This window comes from Gymnogyps californianus, chromosome 3 (genome assembly GCF_018139145.2).
Source record: "Gymnogyps californianus isolate 813 chromosome 3, ASM1813914v2, whole genome shotgun sequence".
NCBI lineage: Eukaryota > Metazoa > Chordata > Aves > Accipitriformes > Cathartidae > Gymnogyps > Gymnogyps californianus.
Genome location: NC_059473.1, coordinates 89,148,724 through 89,174,026, shown reverse-complemented (window position 1 = coordinate 89,174,026; position 25,303 = coordinate 89,148,724). Strand labels below are relative to the sequence as shown.

The 25,303-nt window shown below is 42.6% G+C and overlaps 1 protein-coding gene across 1 annotated transcript in view; it reads right to left on the bottom strand.

The window, feature by feature from the left end:
- The window catches only part of SNAP91 (synaptosome associated protein 91), a 72,168-nt gene extending 57,110 nt beyond the window's left edge, over positions 1 to 15,058 (bottom strand). Inside the window, exons 1-2 of the mRNA XM_050893245.1 lie at positions 15,005 to 15,058; positions 13,876 to 14,035 (exon numbers count right to left, since the gene is read on the bottom strand). Of these exons, the coding sequence (XP_050749202.1) occupies positions 13,876 to 14,005 (130 nt within the window). The 5' untranslated portion in view covers positions 14,006 to 14,035; positions 15,005 to 15,058. The remainder of the gene's footprint in view (positions 1 to 13,875; positions 14,036 to 15,004) is intronic.
- Positions 15,059 to 25,303: the final 10,245 nt, after the last annotated feature.

The window sequence follows — 25,303 nt, the reverse complement described above, 5'->3', positions numbered from 1 at the left end:
GACAAATATTTGCTGCAGATCCTGAAGTTTGAGAGGTCATGGCAGTCAGTCTTTGAACCACACAACTGCACCCCACACCAAGACAACCTTTTATATACAATTTCTTCCTCTCTGCCTACTCATAGGCATACTTATACTACCCATATTATTAAGTGTTTTGCTGACGAGAAAAAGAGTTTCTTTTTCCCTATCAATCACATGAAGAGTCTGTGGAGAGACAGGGCAGATGACTGAGTACCAGCAAATTTCTCTTGGAGGCTCCTCCAATTTCTCAAACAGAGAGTTTAATTAGCCTTAGAATCATCTTATTATCACATTACTCCTTTTTAAGTACAACAGCGCACCACTTCCTATATCACCAAATACCTGTTTTGAAAACAAAGCTGAAAAATCTACTGCCCACATACATTGCTGGATTTTATTCCAATGCACTTTCACACGGTTTGCACCCCTCCTTCCCCACCATACCAAGGCAAGATATTTGGCTTCAAGTCATCTGCAAAAACCACTCCAGCTCATTAGCAGTATTAAACCAGTTATGTTGGATTTGTGTCCCTTTTGGTCCTTAATGATTTATACATATGGCTTTTCCTCCTGAGAGGTTCAGGTGCAGCTCTCTTGGAAAGGGGAAAACAAAAGCCAACTGTCAGGTGGTCTTCTACTGGATCTGAAATGGTGTGACCAAGGCAGCTGTCTCCCTAAGTACTAATAATGGGGAAAAAGTGTGATTATACTGTGTTAAAAAAAATTCTTGCCATAAGCAACTCCTTCAAGTTCCATGAACTATGAATACTTTTCACTTAAAAGTTCCCAGAACTTATAGCTCCACTGCCTGTGGGGGAGAATAACGTGCATTACCTTTAGCGTTCACATTGCAGTCTCTCCTTGAGAGTAGTACAACTAAAAGATGACATTCAGGCCAGCTGCAGAAGGTCAAGTTTAAGCAGCAGTCATTGGGGTTTCAAGTATGGTCTTTAAGACTGCTAATTAACTAGTGATGAATATATTTTATGGACGAAGTCTGAGACCTTACTGACACCCGTGATCCAACTATTCAGAAGAATAAAAGCTTCAATTTTACTCAGGAATTAAATATCTGGAACAATAGAGCTGTCACACAGAAGATAGGCTACACAAACTTCCTAGTACAAATGTACTAAGGAAAGCAGCTTTTTAGCCACACACGCATGAAGCCAGAACACTAAGCAAAGGGGAAAAGGCCCCATGGTCAAAGAATCCTGCCTGCTTTCTTCCCGACCACAGCCACCGCAGCTTTTTCAAGCAGCTTCACTGTAGGAAAAGCCTTAGTAATTAAGCATGGAATCTTTCCCCTGTCCAAAACAGTAAGCAGCTCAGTCTTGAAGCTCACTTGTACAGAATTCACTCACTTTGAATACCAAAAAATTTGTCTCAGGCAAGAATACAAGTTTAGCAAAGCAGGGGAAAGAGGAGAAATCACTGCTCTAATGATGCCCTCCTCTCACCCAGAGACCCCATTCCAGACCTTCTCTCCACCCAAATCCTGCTCCACAACTAGCTCAGAAACATGTATTTTTCTGCTCAAAGACAAGAATTGAGCAGTTCTGCTTATGTTGATATGAAACATCAAGTAATTCTGGAGCTAGATGTGCCACTTCCCTATTTTTTTTTTTTATTTACTGCAAATAGCAGCTGAGCCACAAACCATCATTGTACTACCTTTTTTGCACAGCTCTCAATAGTTTAAGATATAAAAAATGCCTTTTGCATTTGCTGGACACCAACCGATGGTTACAAGGTTAAAATATAAAAGCAATTGTCTTGGAGAAATGCTATTCCCCATCCTATTGTAATATGGCATCTTAGATGCCAAACTCTAGGGGAGGAAGGGACATGGAAAAAACCCTACTAACATTACAAGTAGCATTTGTGTTAAGCATTTTACCAATAACTTTGCATAAAAAGGAACTTTTATGCCGCATGGCAAATCTCAGACCTCATTCTACAAGCCATTCCCTTCAGCAGTTCAAACCTGGAAGCCTTAACCAAAATACACATTAATTTAGAGAAGAAATATGAAACTGCAGCCACCAGCCAATCTTCTGCCAAGCCTTCAAAGCATTTACTCCATTTCCTCTACGGGCTGGAATTGTTCTTTCCATCCATGCAAGCATTAAAGCAACAGTCCCATTGCATCCTAGGTCTTGCTGCAAACAACAGAACAAATTTAAAGGGGCTATATTGTTGCAAGATTATTGCTTAGAAGGATAAAAGTCAGTAAGATCTAGTTAATTGACTAGTGCAACTGAATACCAGGATTCCAGCTATGGCCTGCGATTATCCTTCCATGAGGGTGAACAACTCCTAACGTTACCTGGTGGTTATATCAATTCGTAACTCTTATCACTTGGCTGTTTACTGGAATATCAGTAACAGGATCAACTGCAGGTTTTATCCAGAACAGCACAACTACACTAGGAAAGTAAGGATTTCATGTTTGCCACAGCAGCATGGGGTCATTTACTGTAATCTCTGCACTAGAGCGTTTTCTAATCAGCCTTTACATGTTAGGCTGATCTTACACTCCAACCACATCTGGCAGAAAGTGGTAATCAACTGAGGCATGGTACATGAGCTATTTGAGTTGCCATGCTGCTGTCATTTTTATTCTGAGAAGAATGAACCCTGGTTAGTGCTTTCCACCCTCAAATGATCTACTTTCCTCAGAAAACCATTTGTTTTTAATAAACTTGTAGAAGTGAAACTGTCACTAGCCTATCAACTCTGCCCAGAACAGCAATTTGTAATCCGCTACAAATGTGAATGAGACTGAAAATATATTGGAAGCAGCCTGATGTTACAGCTGCACTACTTAGTTATTACACATTGGGAATACATAAAAAAATAGGGTGGGGATGAGACAACATGCAAGCAACTTCAGTGACATGTTAATTAGCTACAGCCTGTATGCTAGAAAGGGGTCAGTTGAGCAGGCAGGCTCAGCAGCTGACACATCTAACTTTCAATATCCAGACCATGGTCCATGTTTTTCCTACTCTCTCAGCAGGATTATTCTGAGAGTCCAGCTATTTTGTCAGTGGACACCACACGACGACGCGACCTTCAGTAGGGTCAGCCTTGAAAAATAACCAAACAAAGCCAGAGCGCCCATGCACTCTGTCAAGTTGACAAGCCACCAGAAGCTTAGCATGGGTTGAAATTCTTAACTGGGAATGAAATGCCCACAACTATGCAGACAGTCCTGCTGAAAACATGGACATATCTGTAGGAAAAAGAAACCAAGCATAATGCAAACCTGTCCATACTGTCAGTGCAACAGTATGACCTCCTAGAGGCATACTGAAGCAGTTGCAACTAATAGCAAGTACTTTATAACATGGGTGCAAACATTTCAATCCATTTTGTCTTGTATCTATGTATCTATAAAGCAACAGAAAGACCATAAGAGTTCCTAAAGCCAGACAGCTGCCTCATGTGAATGCTGTGCCTTAAAACAGTTTTTTTACAAACTGACTGATGTCCTTGACAATTAGACAGAACTTTACTCTCTCGTTCCTAAAAAAAAAAAAAAAGAAACCAAATGTGAAATTCCTTTATGTTCATTCCCCTGTACTACATCAGTTAAACAAGAATCCTTGGCTTCTGCCACACAGACAGATGCGTTTAAGTCTCAGAAATTTTGAAAAAACTAACATCAACTACCAGTAGACTTTACTCTTCAACATGAGCCTGCAGCCTTTCATATACTGCAGATATATTGATGTTGCAAAAAAATTCTGTTAAATTCAATGGAACATCCACCTGAGAGATGGAAAATGTAGTTAGGACTACTAACACTTAAAAAAAAACCTGACAGTAGTACGTTGCTATCTAACAGTTCAAAGTCACCAATGCTTCTGGAAGATGTGTTTGCCACTGGCAGTGGAAGTCTCCTATCAAGCTATTGATGACTGGGGAAGTTGGAATCCACCACACAGGCTCACATCCAGGCAGCAAAGCTTCGTGCAGAGTCAGATCTCTAGACTGGAACATCCAAAAGTGTCAATTAAACTCCTAAGCACGATACGGAGGTGAGTTTTGAAAGGCAGCTTCTCATAATACTGCCTAGGCAATTTCCAGCTTCCTGATAAACAAGAGGAAGTTCTTTAAACTCACCTATTCCAAACATAGCAAACTTTGCCTGTTAATACTCTTGCCATCCACAAATAACAAAGCAATTTGAAGTTTAAGTAGAGTTTAGCAAAACTAGAAAGACTCTACGTGGCTTAGAATGAAAGATCAGATCAGAAAGTCACAGGCAAGGCTCAGATATGAAAATAGCATCCTGTTTCAGATGCCAGTAATGAAACATCACTCATGATAAAATATACATGTTTTCAAAACACTGGTACACTAGATATGCTGACTTCCTCTGGCTTGCTGCCCCTTAGCAGAATGTATGTTCTCCTATAAATAGGTTTAGACGAAGCTATAAAACTTAGATTAAGAGCTACAGGCACAATAACTGTACTTTGGATTCCAGAGTCATGCAGCAAGATCCAAACCCAAGTCCCCGTTGGAAAGGTTAGGTTTTAAAGCTCCAGGGCTGCTAAAGAACTGATGCAATGATATGTTAAAGCTTTCGTCTATATTCGACCTCTACGTAATGAGAAACAGCAGCCTTCAGAGCCAGGATACAGGCCAGCTGGCTTCCCCCTTTCATACAAGTCCTACACTCTCTGAAACGAGAAGTGAAAGGAAGAGTCCTTTTAAAAACAGTTTGAACTCCCACTTAGGTGCATCTATGTGGGCTCTTCAATTATGTGTAAAGATGTATGCTCTAGCTAGTGCAGTCCTGCACTTTGGCAAGATAACCAATCACTGCCTTATTTTGAGGACCTTCCTCCAAACTTGTAAACTTGCATACATTTTAAGAATGTGGGCGACAAGTCAGCATGTTTTATTCATGCTTTGAGCAGTCATGTCTTCCTCTCACTTCTATGGAAGACCATTTTAGAACATTCTGTAAACTATCAGAGGGACTTAAGAGATATTACAAAACGATGCCAGAGGCACTAGGAGCCTGCCAGGCTCTGCAGGCTCACCACTGACCATCTGGTGTGGAAGCACCCGCTGCCATTCTGTCATCCACACTCGTGCCAAGCCAAGAGTCAGTTTGAAGTGATCGACTATACTGACAGTAGTCAAGCCACAGTTTTGTCCCACCTCCTTAGGACAGCAAAGTTTAAGACACTTCCTTGAAAAGACATGTTCTTTGGTCCTCTAAATATATGGTAAAACAATCTTAGCTCAAGTGGACACCAAACTCTCCAATCTACCCTTACCAGTGTTTCACATCTCCGCCATAACCTAGTCTCCTAAATACCTAGAAACAACTAGCAAAGAACATTGTTTTTTTTTTTTTCATTCCTTCTTGAAGAAAGTAAAGCCACCTTGGCAAAGCACATGGCTCAACTCTGTGGCCCAACTACAACACAGGAGTTCCTGCCAACTTGCTTTCCACCTGTGGCAATTTTGCATATTGGCTTACGACCAAGAAAAGAGTTGATTGCTACGAGTCAGACCCAAGCTGCAGACACGTTCTGTCAGCAACTTGCAGTTCTCAGTACATATGAGAGGCAGGGTGTGCTTTCTTGGTGGCCTTCAATCATGATTGTGCCTATGTACTTGCATAATCTCCTCTACAAGAAATATCATAACACATTTGAGTTTTATCAATAGCTAGAAAAAACAGACTCTAGGAAAGGCAACCAACTGACACACTGCCTCAGCTCAAATGGCCAGAGTACAGATTACATAAATACACAACATTAGCATGACACCAGGACTTTTCAGCATCCAATCCCTTTCATTAAACTAAGTTAAGATACAGATATAATCTAGAACAAAGCATGCAATCACATTATCCTGGGCAGGAAGGAGGAACAGAAGGGTATTTAGACTCGGTTTGTCCAGAAGTCGGTGGTAATAGAGTGCACAGCCATTTCCTATACTGTGCCTACAACTAAGCTGCAAACCTCAGACGCCCAGTGGATGCTACCATTTGCCAGCAGCCTAGAAAACACTGTTCTAGTATTCCACCTACATTCACGGTGACATTTCAAGGCTGATGTCCAATACCATTTGTGGCACTAGGCCAGATTGCTGGTATATTCCCTCTCCTAGTGGACTACAACTCTCAACTGCTTCAGCAAATGTGTTTCACAACCTAAAGAGAATAATTTTTTATAAGCACAAGCAGCTTACTGGCTACCAGCTATGACTGTTGAATGTACCTCTGAGCCCATCCTTGCAAAACTTGCTTTGTATTGATTTTCAGTGTTTTCAAGCAGCTCTGCAGCAGTAAACATGATCAAAATAGCAAGATAAAAAGTATTAAAAACAGTTTTAAGGGTCTAGCATGTGGTTTGCAAGACTCCAGAAAAAGCAGACTTAACCATACTCCGCAAAGTGACAAGCTAGCCTCTGCCAAGTATTCCCATTGCCTTCTAGCAATTGCCAACATGTGGTTTATTCAGGTTTTATTTAAACCACCAAGCTCTCATCCAAGCAAAATTTTGGCCAGTAGGAAAATCAAGCAACCACGCCGAGTCTGATGGGGTGGGATACTCTAATATCAACTTACCAATGAAGCTTCACACTGCAATCTTGCTGGTACTGCTGACTCAGGGGAACAAAAGCACTGCTGCAAACCCTCTGCTACAGATCACTGCCTGCAAATCTACTAGGAAGGCTTCTTCTATCATACCATTTAGTTTGAGTTCAGGGTTCAGCCCTGCGCTAGATGATCTGTTCTTTCGGCACACTAGACATCCTGTGCTGAGATTAAGACCCTGATTTCCCGGCTTGCTTTAATCCTTGCTTTTTAGTTTTCATGGTATTTGAAACCCCTCTCTCCAAGCCAGGCAGAATATTGTTCCTAATCTGCATATCATGTGTTGAAGTTTGGAGATTCAAGTTCCATCAGACACTCATTGGTGAGACTACTGTATTTCCCCTAGGCACACACCAGAACTTGTGCTTTTCCACCCTTACCCGCATCCTGATCTGTGCTTTGAAAAGAAGCTCCAAAAAGGAACAGGGCATGTTAACTTAATGATACTGTTTGGTACCACTGACTCATCTTTAGACTATAGTAAGACTAAGGGAAGGAAGGAATATAATGTCATCCCCCCCCCCAATTTTTCCCCACCCCCAGAAACACTGGAGCCAGCTCCTTCAGCAATACCGTATGTCCAAAGCTGACTGAGGAAGGTCTCTCCCTTTCTTTTCTTTGGGGGCAGGGGGTATATTGGGTGCATGTGGCAAGGTTTTGCTAGCAGGGGGGGATGCTGCAGCTGTGACCTCTGAGAATAGGGGTCTCTTCCACAGGCTGCAGGGGATATGTGCTCCAGCACCATGGAGTACGTCCTGCTCCACCTCTGACCTTGGTGTTCCCTCTGCCATTTCTCACTCTTCCCCTCCTCCTCTGCCTGTCCAGTGTTTTCTACCCTTTCTTAAGTATGTTTTCCTGGAGGTGCCACAAGCTTGGTGGATGGGCTCAGCTGTGTCCTGCAGTGAGTCCATTGTGGAGCCGGCTGTGTCTGGCACAGAGCATGCCCTGGTCTCTTCTCACAGAGGTCACCCCTGCAGCCAACACCTTGCCGTGGACATCCAGCACCAGGGGGAAGGTAAGTAGGGCAGGAAGAGTGAAGTAGTCTCAAATATCTTGAACACAGGCAGAAAAATACTAGAAGCAGGTATGCCTCTGCTATATTACCATTTCTTCAGAAGTGGGGACTAAGAGGGCAGCAAATTCTCCTCTTTGGCTAACAATTTCTCCATCCAGCAAAAAGCAGGGAAGATGAATAGCATCCAAAATGCTCTATGCCCTTCAGAGTTACCCTGACTGTCGTCTACTTTTAGGCCCTTCAGAGGATCCTTCACGGGGCAGAGACACACAAGCAGAGACCAACCACACCAACAGAGCACTTTCTTGGAGACTTCACAGAATTCCTCACTAGTGGGATAGGCCCAGGTAAAGGCGCACACAGAAGATGGAGGGCTTAAGAGCCAGGCTGGGAAATCAGAGGCACAGATCAAGTCAAACCACAGGAAATCAAATTGCAGAATTTTTGTTTGTTTAAAAGATGTTCAATTGCTGCCACCCATGATCTGAGGGAGTAACACTGTGAGACTATTATGAAACATATTCAACTACTAAATAGAAGTGATTAAAACTATGGACTGGTCACTGTCATACTGACCATCTCATGAACAAGGGGCCTCAAAGAAAGACATAGCTACTCCATTATCAAAGTCTACTAATGGAAGTCAGTACAGCAGAAAGACCTGACTTGTCCCAGAATTTGTCATCCATGACCTTGACAAAGCATGTTTAATAGAAGGATCTTGATGACTATTGCAAACAGACTAAGAATACATGCCTTCAGCTGAGGAAAACCCAAGGGGAGGGAAGGTAGGACTAGTCAATCTAGCTTTGTCAAGTTACACTCTTTGGATGAAAGAAAGTTTAATACTACACTGTCTACCCACTCTTCTGTTTCCTCATCCTCCCTTTCCTTTCCTTAGGCATTGTACCATAAGAAGACTTAAACACAGAACAGTTCAGATGCACAAGATCAAGTGATCCTGCCCGTGTTTCAACCTTTGTATCTTAACATTAATTCAAACTTCTACCCAGGTTCAAACATATTTTGAAAAATTATTAGTTAGCTAAGTCTTAGCTTAATTAAAAGGGCAGCCTTCTCTTGGTACTACACATGCCTTAAAAGCAGTATGGGGGCAGGGCGGGAATTGAAAGTTAATGCCATTGAAATATTCAAGATCAACTAATCTATAAAGCCTTCTTATTAGCTTCCCTCACCCGTGACAGACATTTCTACTCCTGTTCAGAGATCTACACAACTCCAAATGAAGTGAGTCTTCAATACTGTTTTGAGAAAGGACATAGGAGAAGCCCACAGAAACAGAGAGCTATTCAACATAGAGACTGATGACAAGTCCTTACACACACACAAAAATAAATGTGCTAATCCCATATCCATTAATGAATTAAAGAAAAGAATTGCTTGCTTGGATTTTTTTCTTTTCAGGTGTGAAAGAGATTCATTGGGGTGACAAGGAGGAGTTCACAATTTAGAACACACCCCAGCTGTGACAACAAAAACCAAGATACTGTATTACAGCTGATCTTCAACGCTAACTTTTAAACAAAAAGTCAGTTCTCTCATACATGGAAACTGAGTGACAAATTACTGCAATACAAGATACAGTGAGACATGCAAAAGTAGTTTCATTAGTAAAGTGTGAAGGATTAAGCCCAGTTTGTACAAGGACTCTGTTCTTGGCAATCTTCTTGAATGTACGTCCACGGCCATAATGACAAAGTGTCACCTGGACTGCAGAGCAATGCAGTACTCATATGTCTGCGCTACTCCTGCTAGGAAAGGGCCCCAAGTGCCAACAGACTTGGAACACTCCCCAAATCACTTCAACAGCAAACAACTTGAGAAATATCCATCCAAGTTAACCTTAACAGTTACTGAAGTCTAGTGACTCAAAATAGCTTCACTGACCGCCAACCTCTCCTAAAAAAGACAGACATATTCCTCAGGAATGAGATAGAGGTTTCTAAGACTAACCTGTGGGATCTAGCAACTTTATCTTTACTGAGCCTAGAAGGAAAGTTTAACCCATTCCTTTCGGTCAACAGCTATTTCTGTTTCAACACTAGGGACCACAGTGATTTAAACTTGTTAAGTCATCCCCACAGTTTGCAGGAGAAAGGCAAAACACTGAAGGAACAAAAGCGTCTGTATAAGCAAAATACTGACACCAGCCCTACAGCTCAGTTACCAGCACGAATTAAACTATAAATTTCCTTTTAGAGCCTTTGTCTGCCAGCCACACACAAATATGCAAAATTAGACTTGGGATGGAAAGATGTTACTACAGAGACACAGGTCATTTCCACAGCCACAGAAAATCGAGTCCTGATCTTCATCTGTTTTGTTTCCACATTTCATGAAAATCTCCCAGCTCTTGATCAGGCCTCCAGAAGGGCCTTCTACCTTAGAATTATTTTGAAGAAGTAAGGAGGCACCACGTGGCTTTTTTAGAATACACACTCCAGAACTTCCTCCTGCTGCAAAACAATTTACTCAACAAAATAAGTCAAGGAAAATCCCAAACATTTTGATCATTTTCAGAAACAGGAACTTGTTAGGACCAACTGCAGATGCAACAACCTCACTGGTTTCCAATTCACTTCCCTAAATGAAAGCCTGATGGTCCGTTTCTGACCAAGATCCTTTATAAAAGGAGCTGAGTTCAGATCTACCTATTTTTCTCCTCATCTAACATTTGAAAGTCAAGTTATTTCCCTTTTCCAAAAGCTTCTCCCTCTTGATACCATCAGAGTCACCCCATTCAAGGCTGGAAGCTGCCTTTTACTTGCCCCACAGAATTAAACCCTCAGTGAAGCTTTAACACATCTTTCAGAACAATTCTGAGAATGAAACTTCTATGCTGTGCACTAGGATTGCCCTCCCAGTTGAATTACCACAGCTTATAGATCCTTAACATAGCCCACATATCTCATTCACCCACTCTGCAATGGCCCTTCTCACTGTATCAAAATCAAGTTGCTAATCCCCACTTCATGGGAATACTTTCCTCATTTGCTGTATCTAATCATAACTTATTTAACACAACATGGTTTGCTGAGGGAGATGAATCCATATCACTGTGGTGACTTTAAGACAACTTTAAGATGACAATTGTTTGGTAAGTTCAAAAGGGTCAGAGCTCTAACATGCCAACTGCAATGGCTTGCCCCAAACCATCAGAGCATCCTACATTTACATTCCTTTTCTCCCCACAGGGACTTGGGAAATGCATTTAATGCCATCTGGCACTACTTCCAGCAGTTGCTGGAAATTCACTAGTATGAGAGCTGGAATTCAAGAAAATGGTAAATCTCACTAATGAGTATATGATAGCAACCTAATCATACGTCAGTCCTTCCTTACATGACAAGCCTGTGCAGCACCCAGAGTCCATGCCAAAGGACAGCCACTACGCAGCATCCATATTAAAGCCTGTATTTGAAAGCTATGTAAGTACAGAAAACCACACAAAGGTAAACACTTAGCAGCTCAGCTTTTGTTCACAGAATACCTTCATTCTGTTCTCTCCTCCCTTCCTCACACACATGCACTCATACCCAAATCATGCTTTTTATTCCTCAGAGCAAATTCCCTCTAAGTAGTACTCACTAAAAAAACCTCAACCAAACAAAAAACCCACCCCACACCTTGTCACCTATCATCTTTCTATAAGCCTCTGGAACTAGTATCTTCTGCAGAAAACATATGAGGACAGGCATCATTGTGTCCCCATCCTCACAGGACTACTTATCTCATGTTAAATAGTTGATCTTTCCATTTAATTTACAAAGCCCAGTTGCTAAGCAGGGCAGTGGAAGATAGGTTGTGTGACATGACACCTGGCCACTGAGACACTAAATAAAATTACAGAGTTCCCTAAGGACACAGAACCCCCACATCAATACTAGAATTGCAGCTCTTCATAAAGCATCGCCCTAGCCATCGCACTCTGGTACCCGAAGTTTTAATCATCTAAATCCTTCGCACCTTTAGTCAAAACTTATCTTAAGGCATTGGCAAGTTTTACCTTTCATTCCCTTCTCCACATCTTCAAATGCTACTTATCCAACTTGAAATGCAGTCAGCCACATGGCTCGGATCTACCTCCACCTAACAGTACCTCCTGCATGCATGGGGGCATTGCTCTTTCAGAGGATGAGCCTGTAATCTGCTCTCTCATTACAATATATAAAGCCCATTTTAACACTTGTTCACACGATATATGTCAGAGTTCAAGGAATTGCCTATCAATTCATAGTTATGAGGAGATGCCTCAGGTTTAAGAGCCTGGCAATATTTTTTCTTTTAAAACATGAACTTGATTTTAATTTGTAGTCCACAATTTTGAATGTGCATATCTCCCACTGACAAGATTCTGTCTTTAATGACACCAGATAGTTAAACTCTCAACTGTTATATACAGCTTGGAAAACAGAAGGAAAAATGAACAGGGATATATCTTCCCAGGAAATGATCATTTCTCTTCCTCTTGTGTGTCTTACATGCAGGTGGGTATGAAATTGCATGGAATGCTACCAGCTTCAGTCTCCCCGATGCTCATTTTCTAGAAGTAGTAATATTAGCACCAATATCCAAACACAGTCCCTTTCCAGACCTTTATATAGCACTGGTAAATTATTTCTACCTCACTTTAATCCTGCCTATTCCAGAAAGTAATTTTTTTTTGGTACGTATATATAAAAATATATTTATATGTATATATATGTGTGTATATATATACACACATACACACACAGAGACACAGCATGCTTTTAAATACGAGCTATGCTTTTTTTTTTAAGCTAAAGCTTCTAGTAACAGATACAGTAGGACAGTCCAGACATAACCTACAGATTAAGAAGTGTTGACAGGTACCAAACAGCAACATAGGAGACATCAATAACCAAGATGATTTTTTAAAATATACAAGAAAACAAGAGAGAATACATGATATCAAGACCACTCATCTATTTAAACAATGGTTTAGACTCAAGTCAGTCTTCAATCAATGCTGCTTACGTTAGCATCTCTTAGACATATACACAAGAGTATTTAGATATACTGGAAGACTGGCATGCTGTTTGCCACTTATGAAATCATTAAAACTGAAATTTGGAATTATTTTCCAGAAGTAATACTACCTCCTTTTAAGAAATACAGCATCATCAGAATTGTACTTACATGCACCTGCACCAGCATTACTTAGTAACAGCCAGCAGCCAAGAGACTGCTTGGTATAAAACCTGCTGATCTTTACTTGAAAGTATTTCTTACTATGTCAAAAAAAAAAGGGAAAAACACTTAATTTCAGACATTAAAACCTGCTGTTGATCTACTGAGTTCAACGCTGGACAGAGTTACTACTGGTAAACAAGGCCAATTAACATCACGCAATTAAATTCTTCCACCATTCTACTCCTTGGTGTCTCCAAGCAGGGACTGACAGTTGAGTGGGTTGAAAAGAAATAAAATTATCAAGACAAAACATCACTAGCTCACTGTTTTTTAAGAAACATTTTGACTTCAACCTTGTTTCATGCATTAACTAGCTAATGCCAGTCCAGAATAGATCATAAATCTATGAGTCAAAGCCACCAGCCGTCTTCAATAAAACATGATGCAAACTACTGGACAGCTCATGAAGTCGCTGTCAGATATTTGGGACCTCAGCAAGAGCCCTTAAACTCTCCAAAGGCTGTCCCAATCTACAGCACAGCATTATCCAAGTGCCTTGCCATTTAAGCACACCACCATCTAAACCTCTTCAGAAGTCTGCTGTGGAGACGGCCACACTCCTACCGGTGCTTGGTTGGCTCCTAGCATAGCATTTATGTCTCTGCCTAGCTTAATCCTGACCGAAGTAGGCAGTGACAAGCATGTGTCCATTTTGCCCTGTGTCCAATTCCTTCCCCTCTTTCTGAGCCCCTGCTCCACAAGGCACGCTTTGCGCTGCCTCCCTGGATAAAAGGCAGGAGGTCATGAGGAAAAAAAAAAAAAAAATGGCCGAAAGAGCAGTATTATGCAATAAGAGAAGAAATGCAATAATAACTCATCCTCTCCTGGAGATTTCTCATAACCCTTACAGTTTGCAAGCTGGATTACAGAAAGTGCGACAGCCAGACAGCTCAAAGGCACACTAAAAAGCCCCGCGGACAGCCTCCTCAGGCCCCCGGTCTTCGCTGGGGATACAAAATGGGATGCTCACAGTCCAGGTGCTTTTTCTTGGGCCCCATCACTTCATGCGTGGTGGCTTTGCAGACGGCTCTGGCTACGGCTGATCCCGTAACGCTGTACTGAGCAGCTGCGATGCGATCTGTCAGCGTCTGACCCGACATCTTCGACTGGCGTGCCTGCTGCTGCCTGCTCTGCAGAGGCGGAAAACACGGGAGGGGAAGGGGAAATTCCGGGTTTATCGCCGAGGGGAGGCGGGGGGGGGCACGGCAGAGACACGAACACGCACGGACACACACGGCCACGCCACACACTCACAATGGTCCTTCAGGCAGCCCGGCCCCTCCCGAGGCGCAGCCCCCCCCGCCCCGTTGTGTAAGCCTTTGCCTCACTAGAAGCCGCCTGGGGGGGGGGGGGGGAAGGGTATTTTAGATGCCGCAGGGAAAGGATGAAGGGGAAATAATGATGGTAGCAGAAGGAGGCTGCACGCAAATAACGTACGAGCCTCCGGGCAGGGGGGAAAGGAAACCCCCCCACACACACCTGCCCCGGCAGCGCCCGCCCGCCGAGCCGGCCCGCGGAGGAGCCGCCGCGCCCCGGCCCCGCCGCCGCGCCCCGGCCCCGCCGGTGGGAGATGATGGCACCGTTGCGCCATGTTATGCCCTCCCGGTGCCTCCCCCCACCGCCACCCCCCGGCCCCGATAGGGACCCCCCCCCCCGCGCCGGGAAACGGGGCGCCGCTGGATGCGGCGGCGCCCAGCGCCATGCAGCAGCCCGGGGCGGCGCGGCGCGGGGAGAAGAGGATGAAGCGAGCGCCAGCGGCCGACCTGTCAGTGCGTCCTTCCCTCCCGTCCTCCTGCTGCCGCCGCCGCTCCGGGGAGGGCACCGCCGCCTCCCGCCGCGACCGCTCCCCGGCCCGGCCCGCCGCGCTGCCCGCTGGCGAGGCGCCCCGCGGCGCAGCAGCAGCAGCAGCAGCAGCCGCCCCCCCCTCCCTCCCCCCCCCGGCCCCGGTAGCCCCAGGTGCGGGGCGGGCTGCCCCCTCCCGCCGCCGGGGATGCGCTGGGCGTCCACGCCCGGGAGCCGCCGCTGCTATTTCCAGCCGGCGGCTTAATCCTCCCGCAGCCTAATCCCCGCGCTACTGCCGCAGCAGCGCCGCCCCCTACCCCGGTGCAGAGGGCGGGACGGAGCGGAGCGGAGCGGAGCCGACCGGCGCGGCGCTGCCGTTGCCGCCGCAGGTCGGTGGCCCGGCGCAGTCAGGTGACCCCCGCTCGGCGCGGTGCGGTGCGGTGCGGTGCGGTGCGGCCGGGTCTGGCCGGGCCGCCCGGTACCGTGGGGCAAAGCCCCCCGCCGCGCCGCGCCGCGCCTCTTAAAGGGGACGCCGCCGCCCGCCCGTTAGGTGTGCGGCGAGGCGCGGCCCGGGCCGCCACCCCCATCCTCCCCCCCCCCCCCTCGCCTCCCGTTTCCCGGAGGTGGCGGCGGGGGCGGGCGGCCGGAGCGGCTCCCACGCGGGTGCCGTCTGGGGGGAGCCCGGTGGGGATCCGCGGGGCCCGGAGGTCGGGGTTGGGTAGCCGAAGCCACTGATGCTTCCCCGGTCTGCAGTGTGGTCCTGTCATTAACGCTTAAAATGATGCACGGAGGGATCCCAAAACTGCACGTACACTAGATCTCTCCAGAATCTTTTTATGATCTTGTTGTTGTTATCAAAGATATCTGAAATATGTCCCCAGAAGGGTGTTCTTTCTGTTATCTAAGGTATCCTAAAGGTCTTGGTTACAACGCAGCGCTACGCTAGGGACGATATATTGCCACAATTTTATTGTGTAATTGAAGCCTAACGGAGTGATCTGTGGAGTATTGAGAAATGTGACGTACATGTATTACCATAAATTGGCTGAACTTAGTTTTGGAGTAAAGTGGTTTAAGTGGGTGGGGTCTAAATGAAATGGTACTGGTAGCAATTGCTTCGAGCTGCTGTTAGAACAAATTTCCGAAGACGATGTAAGTGCGTGTTATTAATTAGCTGAACAAAACAGTATGTACAGTCAGTATTGAAGACTTGTGCATATGAAGTGATAATTGGGTTGTGTTGCATGCAAAGACATACGGCACCATTTTCATTTATTATGCCAGGAGCAGAATACTGACAAGGGATTGTGGTCTGTGACAGTATGAAACAGCAGCTTTTTTACTACTTCTTTTTTTTTTTTTACCTAACAACCAAGAGTTTTTAAAGTCCTAGGTAGTCTGAAAGCTTGGGAATCTTGTTAAAAACATGCTCAAAAGTTCAAGTCACCATTTCTATGGAAAATCTCTTCCAAAATAACTGTTCAAATGGTGCCTGTGTCCATTGAAGAAAGGTGTTCGAATTTGCAGGCTTTCGATATTGGTTAAATCTCCTTCATTTTTGCAGAGCAGATAGAGACGTTTGGATTTCAAGATTCAAATGTTTTCTCAAATGCAGTGTTTGAATACGGAGAGGGATTTCATTTCAAAAAAGATATAAAGCCTATGTCACTAACTGCTAGCAATAAGAGTTAGGGGTCTGCAAACTTTGAATGTTCCCATAAGTGAGACTCTCATATTCCAATAGTTAGAACGGGTTGTTGCTTCTCAGCTCTATTCAGTAATGAGTAGCAAATGAATAAATGCTGGAGTTGCACAGAGAGATAATATAACACTGTGTTCTTTAGCATTACTATAGTCTACTGTTCAAGTACAGACAAATTTTACTAATATTTAGAAATCGTGTTTCCTTTACCACAGAAATGTTAACTTCCGTTCCTAGGAATTCATCATTAATGGAGTGATTTGGGGGAGCTAGAAGCATGTCTTAGCAGAGGCACACGCACAGTTTTTCCTCTGTACTTCATAGTCAGTTATTGGGGTCATAGTGCCAGTTAATTTCAGAGGAAAGATACAGTTGCGATCTACAGATACTTCATGTTCCATTACTGGCATTAAGAGTGACTCTGAACTCTTCTTGGTAATACTGACAGGAGTTTAGAGTGGCTTGACTTTCAAGAAGACAGAAGGTTTCTTTTTAACTCATATATTACAGAAGAAAAAAAAAATACACAAACTGTTTTCGAGTTTGCTGATTCCACCCAGCAGAAATTTAGAGTAGCTTTACTTGCCACAAGCAAGATAGTTTTCAGCTTTACGCTAGGCAAAGTATTTGATTAGTGATGCAACTTTTTATTAATGTCTAGTGTACATCTTCACTGTGAAGGTCTGGATACTTTCTGAACTAGTCTGTATTGTTATCAGCAGTTTCTGTCACTGAGATTCTCGGCTGTGACACCAAAAATTATGATTGTCAATACTCAGCTCATTTTGTATCTTCACATTGTCAAAATATTTAAGCAAAAGATAAGTCAGACAATTTGTACTATTGCCTTAAATTTATGTATTGCAAACTGAATTTAAATGCAAAGAATAAAGACATCCTCCAGTGGTTTAGTTATAAGCCAGCAGGTGGCCAAGTCATGATCTGGAGTACGCAAAGGAACAAATTGGAAGATTGCAATTACAGAAGCATTTTTAAGATGTTAATTTATCTGCCATTACTTGCATATTCAGCAACAAATAACCAGTTTCATGAATAAAAACCACTATGAAAATTTGTCTTATTTGCATCTGTATCATGTTTGGTCAGTATTGCTCTACTTGGGACTCCTCTGTTTCTTCTTAAAGTCGGTGGATGGACTTCCATTGACTGCTGCATACAAAGATTTTGTTGAGCAAAACCAGGATCACTTGACCCTGAGAGGTTCAAGAGGCATTTCAGACAAATCTCATTCTCAACAAGCATTTTGTCTGAATTTTTGATGCATGATGATCTTTCTGAAAACCTAAGATGCTTTAGGAGGGTGAGACAAGAAGACATCGGTACGCTTAAAATTCACAGTAAAGGGATGTGATCTACTGAAGCTGTATTGCTTTTGAATTTGAAAACAACCACCACCCCCCTAAAAAATAACCTAACCCCACAAATCAGGAGTTCAGGTTTGTAATAAAAGCCACACAGGAAATAAGAACCATCTTGAATAATGAGAGACCATGGAGAGAGCTGCCTAGGCCCAATTAGATAGGGGCTTGGGGTTACCATTTGACAAGGTATTTTTAGACTCAGTCCTGAGAAGTCGCTTTGTGTGCTGGCTCTGTGAAACCCAGGTTCACAGCTTGGCTGGTGGGATGCACCGGGACATCTAGATGAGGGCCATATAAACAGCAGGAAAGGGTTCTTGCTGTTAAGAATAATCCAGAATTGTGGTTTTTTTCTTGACTGTTTGTAACTCTGCTTTCAACTTCATAATGAAGACCCTAAAGGAGAGAAGATATATTAATGACAAGCTGAACAGCCATTTTGAGACAAATGCTCAAAGACTATTAACTGAATTTGAAATGAGAAAAAAGAGCCAGTCTGTGTTATCTCACGTTCAGGCACCCATGTGGAGGGAAGGAGGCATGTCTAGAGGCATCACACTGCACACCTGAATTCTGCACTAGAGATGCTCGGGTGATGTAAAGCATGTAGGACTCCATTTCGTGCACTTTAAGTTAAGTTTTTCCCGCCATATTTCTGCTTTTTTTGTTTGTTTCCCAGTTTTCCCTCTCAGGTGTTCCAGTTCTTCAGCCAGCTTCGATGCCCTTTCCTCCTGCCTTCACAGCCCAGGCAGAAGTTCAGGCCCCATCCTGTTTATGCCCGAGCCAGCATCAGGCCCAGCGCTGTTGCTTTGCTTCTCCCTCTTGCTCTTAGGGCCAGTGGTACAAACAGAGCTCCTGGAGAGGCTGGCTGTAACCATAGTGATAGCAGCAGTCCTGAACAGATCTGTTTAGCTCTGGGAAGGGGGAGAAGAGGACTTTTCAAAGGAGGAGCATCCTCCTGACTTTGTATCAGGTTGATGGAGCCAGGTAGGTAGCAGTATTCTCCCTCTACAGCACATGCAAAACACCAGTAGATACCCAAATCATGCAATACCCAGGAATTTCTCTGCTTCTGCTGTTAAATATAACCTCATTGCTTGGTCTTGTGCAGCTTCTGTCCACAACAATTCATTCAGCCTCTGTACTCACCCTCCTTAATGGCAGCTGTTCCAGTAGTTCCTTTGGTTACTGTGATAAAAAGCACCGATGAGAAATTAAAGCAGGTTGTCAATTTTCCAGTCAGAATGATGGCCCGAGAAGGACATAGCCTGAATGTGCTCGTACATCCCAAGTAGGTTATTCATTAAATTTTGGGGAACCACTTGAATTACTGAATCTAAGAGAATAACAACACACAGTTGTAAGGGTACAGGCTAGGAGGTGTGAGTACATACTCTACATCCCATACGAAATGCCTTTTTTGTATGTTTGAAGAACTTCAAAAATTAAAAAGATAATTTAGATAAGGGGCAGAATTAATACGAGAGAGAAAGTTCAACAAAGAATAGCTAAATATGAGAGAGAAAGTTCAACAAAGAATAGCTAACAGGCTCTTTTACTGGTCACTAAGCCATGTCAAACCGAGGTCATGTTCTGCAGAATATGGAGCGATGGGCATAAGGAGAGTTGATGATTACAGAAAGGTGGTAACTGACACATGTTGTGCTGTTCTGTACAGAGCAACCAGCTATGTTCCTTCCCCATACCCAGCATGCTGGTTCCCACACGGACGACCTTAAAATCTGTGTAATCTTAGAGACCTCTGTTGTCTGATGCATTACTGGACCTGGTCATCCACATCTCAAGAATAACGTTTGCTGCTGGAGTAGCTTTTGGATTAGGTCCGGCAATAATGCCAAGGTTAATAGACCAGAAGTGGGACAGATGGACACATGTATCAGAAATGAGACAAAAGTCCTGTAATCATGAAAGTCAGTACCTGTGAAACTCCTCACTATTTGGTATTGACTTTGGTCATTAATTTTATAATCTTGGTAGAGCCTCCAATGCAAAATCTGGAGTTATAAAGTATATTGCACTTCTACACAACAGACTTAAGCTAGGCTTAATTATTTTTTTTTACGTTTTCTTTTATACTGAGCACTAATCTTATTCTACAGATTTGTTTAAATAAGTCTGTGTACCAAAAGCTACCTAACTTGCTGCTTCTATAGGTAATGTGTATTCTAATATATTCAATGTAGAAATAGCAGCTTTATATTGATATTAGACAGATGTGAGAATTAATTTAAGAAGGTCCACAGATCAGCTTAAATACAAATATTTAATATTCCATTGAAGCTGCTGATAGTGGGAAGGGGAACATCTGTCAAACAATTTAGGTGAAGTCATGCTAGGTTTCACAGACATTAGCATGAAACAGATTTGCAGGAGTATACAGAAACAGATAATTTACTACTAATTAACTTTTAAAATTTATTACTCATTGACTAATTGACGGTCCTGTCTTTGAACACAAAGTAACTCTGAAGGCATTGATCACAGTTGCATCATCTCCTCAAAGAAGGAAGGATGCTGCCTGAAATAAAGCCCAAATTTCATTTCTCCATGTGCCATATTTAACAAGAAATTGTGATCCATGGAACAGACAACAGACTTTTAACCTACCTTGGCTTTGTGGTCATTAAATTTTTCTGTTCAAGCAAAACCAACTTTTTTTGGTAAAGGTGCGTTATTTTGTTATTCATACTGAAAAAGTGCCAGCATTTTGCTGTCAGCGGTGAATTGCTGTTGTATTAATAATTGCAATAATTGTACAATTGTAATGATTGTATTTTAATACAATTGTGGTTGTATCCTGGCTATGGGCATCATGTACAGAACCAGGGATGCTTCACTGACTGTCACTTGTCCGGCTTCTGTCTGCTCTTCCAGTGCAAGCATTATGCTGCTGTAGCTTACATTGAGGGGAAGCAGCACAAGTGGTGCAAACTATGGCTGAGAAGCAGTTAGCAGTGATTTGCAAATGAGAAAGCTTCTGTATATTCTTCCACAAAGAAAAGGCTGTCAAGAGAAGGCAACTTAATTTCTTTGCCTTGCTAAATCAGTAAAGCATAGCTGCCGTCCTGAAGCCTAAGCTTGGTCTCTCACCTACTTGTCTGGCTTTTGGCAGCAAGTCTAGGTGGCAAATTGTCCATTTCTGCAAAAGGGGGGCTGCTGTTAAACAGTAACTTTAACATGTTGAATACTTTTCGGTAAATTATGTGCATTTAGAGCATGTTTTTATTTTACATGTTGTCCAGTATCTGCAGGAGCTGATGGACAGAGAGTGTTAGGCAAAAGCTATTAAGATAGTGGGCCTTCAGTCAAGGCCAGGAAGGACAACCCACCTGCTGTTCAAGAGCTCTGCCAGGTGATGTGAACTGTTTGTTTGAGCTTTTTGGCATCCAGAAGCAGGTTTTAACCAAATAAGAACTTAGTGTATTGTAGAAAGATGCTGAACTACAAAGAAGAGGTTGCTGGGGTTCAGCATAATGCATTTTCCTCACGGTCAGTGGAAGTGTGGTACCATCCAAACTTCAGGACTGACCTTTCAACCATACACCGTGTGCCCCGTCTGCTGCTGCTCTAGGCTCAGAAATACACAGCTGTACAGTAAAGTGACAGCAAAGTATTGTCAAAGTCTGCTAAGAAATTTCTGAAGTTATAATTTTAGTGACAGATTTGTTCAGCAGAGGTTCAATAGATGTCAGATATATGTCAAAATTAAAATTTTCAACCCAGAGGGTAGAGTAAGTTTTAAGCAAAAAAAGATAAGCACGTATTTAATAGAGGAGGGAGATTATGAATTGTAATACCTTATGACCAAATACAACCTCTGTTCACTTGAAAAGAGGCTGGATTAGGCAATTAGATACATGAATGTATGCTAAAGCTTATATATGCAGATATGTATATCATAGTGATTTTCTTCTATGTTTTTAGCAATACTTAATCCCTAATCTTTTAATAGTTCTGGTATTTTCAGTGCACATTATAATTTTGCTAAGGCCTCTCAGCATAAAGCTCAGTCTGCTAATGTAAGACCAAATTCTTCAGCTATGCTTTTGAAGCGGTAGCATGACGAGTATGGCTTGGTATGTTTTCACTTCCTACTCTTCCATGCTTGAAGTTGCTCTTTAACCAAATCTGTCCACCCACAGGAGGACACTTTTGATTGTACTGGCCTCCAGTGGCAACCTAAGCGCCATTTCGGTGGTGGGACGTAGTCAGTCAACTCCTTCTTCTTGACTTCATGCATTATACATTTAATTGGTCTTGCACCATGTTGACTGTGTCACAACCGTATAAAGGACTAAGCCCTTCTGATTTTGGATTGCTTGGTAAACTGGGATCATTACCAACACTTTAATACAGTCAAGGGCATATATCTAGAAGATTACTTGCTGGAAAGCTTTTACTCTGAAAAAGGATTAGAGGTCAGAGCAGGCAAACAACATATTTGAACTTCCAGTGTGATGCTGTGTAGAAAGACCTGGTTAGACTTATGACTTTATAATCAGATACCACCAACAGGACTGGTGTGTGATTTTCATTTCTATGTATAGCATGGATGACACTGGCACTACAAGACTGCTTAAATTCTGATTTTCATGTCCTCTTTACAGAATTTTGAGAAAATGGACTAGAGTGTTAGGAGGCTCTTTCTGTCCTCTTGATAGAGAGGTCCATGTATCCCCTCATGATAGATGTATGGACCATGGCTGTAGGCTGCTTTCCATAAAGGAGAAGAATTTTTCCACTTCTCCAAATTAGCTAAACCATTTGCTAAAAGAGGAAGCAGAAGAAGACAAATAATTTTCTTTGTCAGGAGCATCTGTAAGAGGTAGGATTTTATTTCTGACTTTTTTTTTTTGCCTAGCTGTAGATGTTGCTACTATTTCTGTAGAGAAATAGATGCATCCTTTTGCACAGGAGGGTTGGTTCAAGCTGCCTCCAAGCCAAAAGAGAGATTTTCCACTGGCTCTCACAGGGGCAGGACTGTACTCAGGCTGTTTGCAATCTCCAGTCCTGACACAGAGAACTGTAATGAACAGTGACAAATGTAAGTTCCCCTGCCCATTCCTTAGCTCACTGTGCAGTCTGATAATGATGACTTGCTTGCAAAAAACATATATTCCAGCACAGGAGGAAAATTGGCCACTCCTATGTTTGCACACACACCATGCAGGTGAGTATTTGGCATAGGCATTGCCCAGTGCAACCCTGATGCTCGCTGCTGCTCTTCCTCCAGCAGTTCTATCCAGTGCACGTAATGGGGCCATGTTTGCTTGCCTATGGGGCATTCCCCATTTCTTTTCTTGTATCTTCTAGTTGTGGGATGATTTTCTTATTTCATCAAAGCTGCTTCTACTTGAACAAAAATCCAGAAAAGCAGTCCTCAACTTCTCGAAAATCAGGACTATAAAGAACAGAGGCACGGAGTTGGCACTGGGTAGACAGATGAGTTCATTTTATTCTTAAGACCATGGTAGGAATATTTCCTCGTAGACTACACTGTTAGACTATCACAAGAAAGTATAATTTCCACAGCAGGTGCAGGACTTGACTTTAGTTAGTAAACTAAAATACTACTTAAAGAAAATGCATCAAAGCTAATTTCTCCTTGAGTTTTGTCCAGTTGTGTAAGAACAATGTTGACTGCTCAAAATATACAAAAATATACAAAATACAAAAAGAGGTGTTTAAACACCATCTTTAACCAGGCCAAACTGTGTTTATCCTGCTGCTGTAGAATACGCACTCTAAGAACAAAACAATTACCTATTAATTACCTTGTGTTCAGAAAAAGAGCCAAACATTTCCTGATGCCATGTTGAGTTCAGCCTATGAGAAGAACAAGCCCAACATAACTGAGATTTTTCAATCTTTTTAGCTATCTGATGACAGCCTGTTTCCTGGAAGTGCCGAGTGCCAGCGCTCTCCTTGAAAGTGGTGGTACTGTGAGTGTCTTGCAGCTCTGGAAAGTGGTGGTGTTTTTCTAAGATCCAAAGATTGATAGGAGCAAGTTATTGACCCTGCCTCAGATTAGAAATGACATATGTGGGAGCTAATATTGTACTAAATTTGGGGTGAAGTAAGGAATTCAAGGCTAGAACTAGAAAACGTGATGCTGTTAAGCATGCACACTTACATATGTAGCATGCACGGTTTCATCCAGAAATGCTGCTTCTGATGGGCAGAATGGCAAAAATGATCTCTAGGAGGAACTGTGATAAGGCAAGTGGCTTGATAATCAGATTCTCCCAGAGTGAGGCCAGAAAAAGAAAGCATAGTAGAGCCTGCAAGAGCAGGAAGCTAAAGATGATTACAAATTCTTATGCTTGAAAAAGAGGAACAGCCTCTATAAGCAAACATGGATCGAGACCAAGATGTGGACAGGAATTGCCTATCTGACCATGTTTACTGGGCTACTTATTCATATCCATGGGTATATAATTAAGTGCCTATATGGAAGACTTCAGTCTAAAATAATAACTGATCCAGATCTAGCATGAGTCTCATTGCTAATAGAAAAATTATGGCTGTTATTGAATAGCATTGATTGTTGACATTTTTGCTTCACAATGTGCTTTGCTTTAGCCTTCATTTCTATGGCATCCTCCATTCAAAGAACTCCCAAGTACTTCACAAATGCTAATTTAACCTCCCGACTTCACTGTATGGAAGGTAAGTATTATTACCCCCAGCAACTGCCTTCTCTTTATGTCAAGGAAGTGCTTACCACATTGCTGGCACTGCTAGAGACCTTCTATAATAAGCTGTTTGCGGCGCTAGAGACCTAAGGAGCAAAACCAATAAAGGGCTGTCTTTGTTCAATGTGAAACAATTCTGCTAGTAAATCTCTAAACAGTAAGTTTAAAAATGGGCAGGAAAACACAGCTCGGTGAAAAAAATAATTTAAAAGGATGTCATATAGAAAATACATATGCCATGTTATACTCCATTTATATTTTGGTGTACAAACAGTATGAATAAGCACATGGATGCATATGTGTGGCTTTCAGCTGTGTAAATGGCAATTAATGAGTCTTACGGCTGTACTTAACAGTGGAGAATATGGAATTTTATCCTTTTGCATCTTTTTTGCATTTACAGCGTCAAACCTGGCAGATCAGGGCAGAACACTCAATATTTGTGGGTGTTTCATCTTGATGAATTTGAGTGGGACTATTGTAGAGGGAGACTAACCCACTGCATAATGCTAACATATTTATATGTCTTTTCAATAATTAATGATATGCATTTATGTCTCTTTAGTAAGCATTCATAGGAATAAACAGCCTTTTCTATATGTCTGGATTAGACACTGCTTTTCACTTACACTGAATTTCACTGGAATTATAAAGCTATTTGATAACTACTCATTAAAAAGACGGAAGGTGCATACCATTCCTTTAAACCTGGAATGTATGCATTTTTTGTACATTAATAGTAGTATCATCATTAAAGAAATTAATTTTTCGATAGGGATGAACTGTTCTTTCTCTCTCAAGACTGACATTGGAGGGTTC